General features: G+C 63.0%; 1 protein-coding gene across 1 annotated transcript; it reads right to left on the bottom strand.

Annotated features, from left to right (window-relative positions):
• Positions 1 to 388: 388 nt before the first annotated feature.
• KANSL2 (KAT8 regulatory NSL complex subunit 2) lies at positions 389 to 9,558 on the bottom strand (the record flags this gene model as incomplete). The annotated part of the gene is made up of 7 exons (XM_079551150.1): positions 389 to 642; positions 3,811 to 3,907; positions 4,888 to 5,050; positions 5,866 to 6,033; positions 6,831 to 6,945; positions 7,714 to 7,892; positions 9,308 to 9,558. Coding segments are annotated over 7 exons (1,227 nt in total), but the record flags the coding sequence as incomplete, so codon positions are not given.
• Between the last annotated feature and the right edge of the window lie 451 nt (positions 9,559 to 10,009).

Here is a 10,009-nt window from a genome sequence, read left to right as displayed (position 1 = left end):
GATGGGTTGGAAAACCACGGGACAGCTGGGTTGGAAGGGAGCTTCAGGATGATGGAAAGATGGGTTGTGTTGAAAGGACCCCAACGATGAGCACAGGATGGCTGGGTTGGAAGAGACCTCAAAGATCACGGGATTACAGGTGGGTTGGGGTGGAACATCGTGGGACGGTTGGGTTGGAAGGGAGCTTCAAGGGGACGGAAGCCTGGGACGGCGGGTTGGAAGGTCCTGCAAGGTGACGGAACCTCGGGGCGGGACGGGGAGCCACGGGGCGGCCGGCGTGCGATGGAGGGGGGAAACGGGGTGGTGGGGCTCCAGCGCCCCGCCTGCATGCAGCGCTGAAGAGGAGCAGCTCCGGGGCGCCTCCCCGCCGGCAGCTCGGCCCACTCACGTCGCTGAACTCCAGCGGCAAACTCTCGGTGGGCTGCAGCTCCGCAGCGCTCAGGTAGAGGTCGGTGGGCGCCGCCTGCAGCTCCTCGGGGACGGCCAGCACCGGCTCGGGGACGTAGAGCTGCGGGGGCAGGCGGAGGTGCAGCGGGCAGCAGGGCTCCTCCGAGAGGCTGACGGGGACGGGTTTGGTGCAGGGCGCCTCCTCGGAGCCTCGGCACGGTTTGAACAGCGTCTGGTTGGCGTCCTGGCAGATGTCTGAGAGATGCGTCAAGGGAAAGGAGCAGAGCGGCTGCAAAGTGACTGAGAGAATGGAGGAGTGATGGTGGGGTGGGAGGGAGCTGAAGGATGGGGACATGGGATGGTTGGGTTGGAAGGGATCTCAAATACCATGGAACAAGGGGATGGGTTGGGTTAGAAGGGACCTTCAGGATGATGGGATCTTAGGGTGGGTTGGGTTGGAGAACCACAGGATGGTTGGGTTGGAAGGGATCCCAAAGATCACAGAACAATGCATGGTTGCGTTGGATCTCAAATACCATGGAATCATGGGATGGCTGGGTTGGAATGGATCTCACAGATCACGGAACCGTGAGATGGTTGGGATAGAAGGGGCCTCCAAGATCATGGAACCGTGGGATGGCTGGGTTGGAAGGGACCTTCAGGATGATGGGATCTTAGGGTGGGTTGGGTTGGAAGGGACTCCAAAGATCACAGAACAACGCATGGTTGGAATGATCTCAAATACCATGGAACAAGGGGATGGCTGGGTTGGAAGGGACCTTCAAGATGATGGGATCTTAAGGTGGGTTGGGTTGGAGAACCACGGGTGGCTGGGTTGGAAGGGATCCCAAAGATCACAGAACAATGCATGGTTGGGTTGGATCTCAAATACCATGGAATCATGGGATGGTTGGGATAGAAGGGACCTCCAAGATCATGGAACGGCGGGATGGTTGGGTTGGAAGAGATCTCAAAGATCATGGAACCGTGGGATGGGTTGGAGAACTGCGGGATGGTTGGGTTGGAAGGGACCTTCAGGATGATGGGATCTTAGGGGGGGCTGGGCTGGAGAACCACGGGTGGTTGGGTTGGAAGGGATCTCAAAAATCATGGAACGGTTGGGTTGGAAGGGATCTCACAGATCACGGAACCACGGATGGCTGGACTGGAGGGGATTCCAAAGATCACGGAACAATGCATGGTTGGGTTGGATCTCAAATACCATGGAATCATGGGATGGCTGGGTTGGAAGGGATCTCACAGATCACGGAACCGTGAGATGGTTGGGATAGAAGGGGCCTCCAAGATCATGGAACAGCGGGATGGCTGGGTTGGAAGGGACCTTCAGGATGATGGGATCTTAGGGTGGGTTGGGTTGGAAGGGACTCCAAAGATCACGGAACAACGCATGGTTGGAATGGATCTCAAATACCATGGAACAAGGGGATGGCTGGGTTGGAAGGGACCTTCAAGATGATGGGATCTTAAGGTGGGTTGGGTTGGAGAACCACGGGTGGCTGGATTGGAAGGGATTCCAAAGATCACAGAACAATGCATGGTTGGGTTGGATCTCAAATACCATGGAACGGTGGGATGGTTGGGATAGAAGGGACCTCCAAGATCATGGAACGGCGGGATGACTGGGTTGGAAGGGACCTTCAGGATGATGGGATCTTAGGGTGGGTTGGGTTGGAAGGGACTCCAAAGATCACGGAACAACGCATGGTTGGAATGGATCTCAAATACCATGGAACAAGGGGATGGGTTGGGTTGGAAGGGACCTTCAAGATGATGTGATCTTAGGGTGGGTTGGGTTGGAGAACCACGGATGGCTGGGTTGGAAGGGACTCCAAAGATCACGGAACAATGCATGGTTGGGTTGGATCTCAAATACCATGGAACGGTGGGATGGTTGGGTTGGAAGAGATCTCAAAGATCATGGAACCATGGGATGGGTTGGAGAACTGCAGGACGGTTGGGTTGGAAGGGATCTCACAGATCACAGAACCGTGGGACGGTTGGGGTAGAAGGGGCCTCCAAGATGAAACCAGCAGGGCTGGGTTGGAGGGGCGCCACAGATCGCAGAACCATCGAGTGGCTGGGTTGGAAGAAACCGTGAACAGCATCACTGAACCACGGAACGGTTGATTGGGAAGGGACCCCAGAAGCCCCCCAACCCCGCGGCCATCGGCCCCACGCAGGGAGTGCGTCCAGAGAGGGGCGCCCCCCCGTCCCAGGCTGCGCTCAGCTGCTCCCATCTCAGCTCCTCCTGCGCGGCTCAGAAGCTGCAGCCCCCCCCCAGGCTGCGCTCGGCTGCTTCCCCCGTTTTCCTTCCCAGGGAAAAACCCAATTCCTGCCCGACGCGTCCCTGGGATTTCCTGCCTTTCAGCAGCACCGCAGCTGTGCAGAGCAGCACGAGAGCAGAGCCCATCTGTGGGCACAACACCAGCATCTGCCCACAGCCACACCAGGCCCCACAGCCACACCACGTCCCATAGCCACATCCCACAGCCACACCACATCCCATAGCCACACCAGGCCCCATAACCACATCCCATAGCCACACCATGCCCCATAGCCATACCCATATCCCACACCCATATCCTATATCCACACCATATCCATCCCCGTATCCCATTCTCATAACCCATATCTTATATCCATACCCCATATCCATAATCATAACTCATCCCCATATCCCATGCCTATATCCATATCCATATCCCATATTTATCCCCATACCCCATATCCATACCCATATTCCATATCAACACCCATACCCCATACCCACACCCTATATCCATACCCCATATCCATACCCACACCCCATACCCCATACCCACACCCTATATCCATACCCACACCCCATATCCATACCCACACCCTATATCCATACCCACACCCCACAGCCCAGGGTGCAGAGCACAGAGCACCACTCTGGGCTCAGACCCCCAGCTCCCCCTGCAGCCGCCCCTCTGTGAGGGGGTAGAAAGCAAAGCTCAGCCCCACGGCTGCCGGCAGCAAGCGCTGCTGTGACCCCATTCCCTGCTGACCGCAGACCCCCCCCCCCCCCCGAGCTCCCAGCTGTGGCTGGGGGTCCCTGCGCCCACCGCTGTGACAGCGCAGCTCCTGAGCCGCGGCAGCCGAAGGGACGCAGCGCCGCGCAGCACCTCCTCCAGCCCCCGGCCCCAACCTGCAAAGCCCAGCCTGGGGTCTGCAGCGCAGGACCCCCCCATGTCCACCCTCGGCGCCCAGCCGTGCCCTCAGCGCCCGAGCCCAGCCGGCGGCCCGAAGGAAAGCCTTGCTTTGGGCTCCTGTTTGAAACCAACGGCTACAGCAAACCGCCGGCCTTGATTGAGGGCCAGAGGGGGGGGAAAGGAGGGCGGGCGGGGGGTCCCAGCGCACGGCAGGGCGGAAGGATACGGGTGAGGCAGTGCCTGGCCATGGGCAGCGAGGGCTGGGAGCAGCGCACGTCGTCCACGAAGGCCAAACATCTCTGGCTGGAGCGCGTGGTGTGAGCCTGCGGGCAGAGCAGCGCCTGCTTCCAGGGCAGCAACCAGAGCCAAGGCGGCTCTGAATGCAGCGCTGGGGGTCACTGGGGGGCTGGGGGAACCCTGAGCTTCACGTTGCACCGAGGGGCGTCTGCCACCCGTGGAGGAGCGCGGTGCCAGGCCATGGGAATGGGGGGAGCCCTGCGTGGGGAGGGCTGTGGGGCTGACCTGAAAGGAGCTCTGGGGAGGAGGAGCTGGGAGAGCAATGGGCCAGCCATGAGTGTGAGCCACGAGGGCCAAAGGTGGCCTGGGTGACCCATGGGTGGCCACAAGCCAGCAGCAAGTCCCAGTGGCTGAGAAGGCCAACGGTGCCTTGGTTGACCAATGGTTGACCAGGAGCCAGCAGCGTGCCCTCATGGCCAAGAATGCCAACGGTGGCCTGGTTGACCAATGGGTGACCAATGGGTAACCAATAAATGGGTGACGACAAGCCAGCAGCGTGCCCTGGTGGCCACGAAGGCCAAAGGTGTCCCAGTTGACCAATGGGTGACCAATGGGTGACCAATGGGTGACCAATGGGTGACCAATGGGTGACCACAAAGCCAACAGCAAGTCCCAGTGGCCGAGAAGGCGAACAGCGCCTTGGTTGACCAACAGTTGAACAACGGTTGACCAGGAGCCAGCATTGTGCCCTGACTGCCAACGGTGGCCTGGTTGACCGATGGGTGACCAGTAAGCGGGTGACCATGAGCCAACTGTGCGTCCTGGCAGCCATGAAGGCCAACAATGTCCTGGTTGACCGACGGTTCACCAATGGTTGGCCAACAGTTGACCACCATCCAGCAAGGCGCCCTGGTGGCCACGAGGCCAACGGCTCCCTGGAGGCACGGCACAGAGCTGCCAGCAGGGCAGGTTGATGCCCCCCCCTGCACTGGGCAGACTGGGAACAGCTGGCAGAGCCCCAGAGCCGCGGGGCCGGGCCGCGAGCCCCACGCGCAGCCCCACACACCTGCTGGGCCGCGCCGTCGGTCGCCATCACCCTGCGCTCCTTCAGCTGCCGGTGCAGCAGAGCCTCCACGCCGTAGCGCTGCCGGTAACGCCGCAGGCATTTGAGGCGCTTCAGGTTCTCCCTTTCCTTGGCCATGAGCCCCTCGGGTCCCGTCAGGAGGCTGCTGCCTGCAGGGTGACAGGAGGGCTCAGCACAGCACCCAGCCGCGCTGCTCCCATTCCACCGGAGGGCTTTCGGGTATCCGGAGCCAAATGTGAGGCGGCGGAGCTGTGCAGTGCCATGGAGCTCAGCGCTGCTCCTCCTGCGGCCGCATCTCTGGGTCACGCAGGGGCAAAGCAGGGCCGCCCCACTGCTCCCCACGGGGCCGACTGGAACCTCCTCCAACCGCCCAGCCGAAGCTCAGAGCCGCTCCTGGCGGAGGAGGCACGGCGCCGCGCTGCTCTGCTCCCCGTTGGGAAGTTTCCACCAATGCTCCTGCTGTAATTGCAGGGCAGCTCTGCTGCTCCGCCGCTGCTTTGCTAAAACGAGCTCAAGCAAATTGCTATGGACCGAATTCCAGTTATTTTTACCCAGACGGCGCGGTGCCGTTTCCCAGCTGTGATTACAAGGCTGCAGAGGGCGAGCAGCCCCTGCCCTGCAACCAGACCTGCAGCGGCCAGCAGCGCAGCCTGGGCTGCAAAGCCATCGGTGCCGCAGCGCCGAGCAGCCCTGCAAGCCGGGCGGCGCCCTGAGGATGAATTCATTTCTCGTTTCCGAGCCCCAAAAAACAGGAAATCCGATCCAAAAAAACCCCCGCCTGTTGTGTCAGGACGAACCGCGCAGCCTCACTTCCTGCAGGCTCAGGATTTGCTCGGAGCCCCGGTGACCTTTCTGAGCTCAGCGCCAGCCCAGCGCCGCGCTAATTGCAGGGAGAGGAAAAGGAAAGGGGCAGGGAAGCGCTGCCCAGCACGGGGCCGCAGCTGGGTGCCGCAGGGCCACTTGCCTACGGCCTCGTGCTCCGCCTTGCGGCTGTGCAGGAAGCGGCGCTTCTTCTCCTTCAGGAGGTGCTGCAGCCGTTTGAACTGATCGATGTAGAGCGACTGCAGGCGGATCAGCTTCTCCCTCATGATCAGGGCCACCTCCTCGGCCGTGTAAACGCCGGCGTGCCTGCGGGACACAGAGGGCAGAAGGGGCTGCGTGAAGCCACGGCACGGCTGGGCCGGAAGGGAGCTCGAGGACCACGGAGCCCCGACCCCCCTGTGCCACGCAGGGCCACCAAGCTCCCCGTCCCACAGCAGGGCCCCATCCAGCCTCCAAGCCCTCCAGGGATGGACGGGGCATCGCAGCCCCTCTGGCAGCCGTTCAGCCCCTCGCCGCTCTCACAGCGCAGCGCTTCCCTGACGCCCGGCCTCCAGCTGCCCTCCCTCAGCCTCGTTTCCCCTCGTCCTGCTCTCATCTCCCCTCGCACGGAGCTGCCTCCCCTCCTGGCTGCGCTCAGCTCAGCCCCAGCTCCTCAGCCTGGCTTTGCAGGGCGCTGCTGCAGCCCCTGCTCACCTCCAGCTCCTCTCCAGCAGCTCCCTGCCTTTCTGTCCTGGGGGCTCCAGCCCCGGACGCAGCTGCAGGAGCAGAGCAGAGGGGGCCGATCGCCTCCCTGTCCCTGCTGCCACCCCCCTGCTGCTGGAGCCCAGGATCCCATTTGTTTGTCACACACTGCTGGCTCACGTTCAGCTTCTCACCCCCCAGGACCCCCTTCTCTGCAGGGCTGCTCCCCCCACCCCGTATCAATGCATCCTGCAGCCCAAACACAAACTGCTGCGCTTTGCTGTGTGCATCCCAGGCTGCTCTGCGCTGAGCATCAACACCCACAGAACTGCAAGCTCCCGGCAGCTCTGAGCCCCACAGCCCCCCCAGACGCAACGCCTGATGGCAGCGCTGCTAACGAGGCAGCCCTGATCACCACTCACTTCAGAGGATCCTCCTGGTCGCTATCGATGCTGTCAGCCTCGCTGTCCGGGTCACCCCGCCACGTCTGATCCACCGTGATAGGATCCTGCTCGCCGTCACTCCAGCTGTCCTCATCTGCAGCGACAAGTGACAGCAGGCGATAGCAGCGAGGGGAGGCGGCACTTTGGTGATGGGGCAGGAGGGCCGTGGTTGGGGGGCAGGAGGGGCGATGATTTCTGGTGTTTTCCAGCCCCAACGGCCCTGCGCCCCCATGGCACGGCGCGCTCAGCCCCACAGCCATGCGACGCAGCTCTGCCCCCTGCCAAGAGCTCCCGCTCTGCGCCGTGCTGCCAGCAAATCTCTCCCAGCAGGAACCCCAAGGGGGCCACCAGGCAGCGCCGACGTGAAACAACCACCCTGCACGGCCCGGAGCCGCAGCCCAGCCCCACAAGCAGGCAGCAGGGAGCTGAGCGGCACAGGGCTGGGGGGGACCTCAAAGGGCACCGGGTGCCACCAGCTCCGTGCGGAGCTCAGAGCCCCGCTGGGTGCGACTGCAGGGACGGGGATCCGGCGCCCCCCAGCAGCGCCTGCACCGCCACAAACTCCATCCTGATCTGCAGCCTCAGCCCCCCCCGTTTGAAACCATCTCCCCTTGTGCCGCCCAGCACACCCTGCCCCTCTGCCTCCTGCCGTCCTGCAGCCCCTGTGGGGATGGAGAGGCCAAACCCGGCTCTGCCTGCAGCGCTTCCCCTCCGCCCCGCAGCAAAGGGAACCCGCCTGACTTCGGCCTGCTGGCCGCTGCCCGCCTGCAGGTTGTGACCCCCGGCTCCCTTTGCTGCATTCACTCCCTCAGCAGCTCCCCGGCAGCACAGAAAGCAGCAGCTGGGGTCCCTCAGCGCTCACCCAGGATGCGGCTGGCTTCGCTGCGGCCGCTCTCGGTGCTCTGGGAGCCCAGCTCTGTCCTGGCATAGGAGCTGAGCTGGCACAGCAGCGTTTCGCTCGCGGGTCCGGGGTTGGATTTCTTCAGCTGAGCCTGCAGCGCCAAGGCGTTCCTGCGGGCGTGCTCAGCGCAGAAGGACACACTGCAGGGAGACGGACAGACGGCGAGCAGCTGAGCACCAACGGCAGCAAAAGGAACGGGGAGACGGGGGGGGGGGGGAACGGCCTGGGAGCGGAGCTGGAGCGGCCCCAGCGCTGGGCAGAGAGCAATTGATGCTCAGAGCCACCGGGAGCCCCTCCGGCTCCAGATGCCCACGCTGAGCTTTTCACTTTTTTAGGGCAGAGGGACAGAATGAAATCTCACTGCTGGCACCTCTGACGTGTGAGCAGCCCAACCAGCAGCATCCACAGCCGAGCAGCTCTGCACGCAGCAGCACCAGCACCTGGCTGCCCTCCGAGCAGCGATTTTCCCCCTGGATGCCCCCGAAACCCCTGGGGCAGCAGCGCTGTGTCTGAGCACCAGCAATAAAAACCCGGCAGCCCCACGCTGCACACAGCAAACCTTCCCCTGCTGATGATGCAGCGGAGCACAGCGGATCAGGATCCCTCAGAGAATCATAGGATGCCCCGGGTGGCACAGGAGCACAGCGCTCCTCAGCCCCAACCCCTGCTGTGTGCAGGTCGCCAACCAGAGGCTGCCCAGAGCCACCATGGGGCTCCCACAGCCTCCTTGGGCAGCCTGCTCCAGCGCCCTGCGTGTGAAGAGCTTCCTCCTCACATCCAACCCAAACCTCCCCTGGCTCACTTTAAAGCCGTTCCCCTTGTCCCATCGCCACCCCCCCTCACACACAGCCGTTCCCCCTCCTGTTTTCCCGCTCCCTTCAAGCACTGAAGGCCACCATGAGGTCCCCCCGCAGCTTCTCTTCTCCCAGCTCAACAGGCCCAGTTCCCTCAGCCTTTCCTCACACAGAGCTGCTCCAGCCCTCTGCTCATCTCAGCGCCTCAGGACCCGCTCCCAGAGCTCTGCACCTTCCTTGTGCTGGGCCCCAGGCCTGGACGTGGCGCTGCAGACGGGGCCTCGCAGGAACAGAGCAGAGGGGGACCATCGCCCCCCTGTCCCTGCTGCCAGCCCTTTTTAATGCAGCCCACAACACAGCTGGCCGCACGCTGCTGCCTCGTGTGCAGCTTCTCGTCCGCAGGACCCCCAAGTCCTTTTCTGCAGGGCTGCTCTCCAGGTTTTCCCCCAGTTGGTGGCAACACCCAGCACTGCAGCACCCTGCACCTGGCCCTACTGAACCTCCTTCAGCTTTCACGGCCCCACTTCTCACATCCCCCTGCACGGCTCCCAATGCACCGACTGCACCCCGGCTGGGTGCCACCTGCTGAGGCCGCGCTCGATGCCATCGTCTGCCACTGATGGAGATGCTGAAGAGCCCCAAGACCCCCTGAGGGACGCAGCTCGTGACCGGCCTCCACCGCGACACAGAACCTCTCATCACAACCCTTTGGCTGCGTCCAACCAACCCCAAACCCACTGAACGGCGCAGCCTTCGCTCACCCGTCCTTCTTCTCTGGTTTGGGGGCAGCGTTGGGGCAGCGCTTGCCATTCTTGGCTGAGATGTAGCTGCACTGCTTGAAGGGAGCGCTGCGGTCCTCGAGGATGTGCTTGAGGCAGAAGTCGTGGCCCTCCAGGCGGGGCTGGGAGCACTGCCTTTGGCTGAAGGAGCAGCACTGAGGCTCCTGAGGCCGTGGGATGGGGGTGAGGCGGCCGCGGTTGGAGGGCAGGACGTGGATCCGGATCCTGTTCATGTCCTATAGCTGCCAGGGGAGGAGGGGGGGTCAGAATGAAGCACAGGAGGAGCCTCCGCTGCTGGCTGATTGAACTCCTCGTGTGGGGGGTGGGGAGAGAGAGGAGCAGATCCTACAGAGCGCTGCTCCCGATGCTCGAGGGATGGATGGGGGCTCTGTGGGGCAGAGGGGGGACTGTGGGGGAGGACGGGAGCTGTAGAGAGAATGGGGAACCATGGGGACGATGGCGGCCCTGTGGGTAGGATGGGAGCCCCGTGGGTCCCCGTGCCCTCCTGCTGTGCCCACAACCCCCAGCCCTGCACCCCACGCAGCACCACCAACCCCATAACGCACAGCACAACCCCCCCCCCCCCTCGGGGCGCTCGGCCCAACAACGCACCCCTTCCATCCCCTCCCTGCCCACCCCCGCAGCGCACAGCCTCCGGCTCCGGCACCCACAACCCCAACGCCC

This window comes from Tetrao urogallus (genome assembly GCF_951394365.1).
Source record: "Tetrao urogallus genome assembly, contig: scaffold_139, whole genome shotgun sequence".
NCBI classification, from domain to species: Eukaryota; Metazoa; Chordata; class Aves; order Galliformes; family Phasianidae; genus Tetrao; species Tetrao urogallus.
Note: the sequence above shows the minus strand (reverse complement) of the source record. Positions and strands in the feature narration are given on the sequence as shown.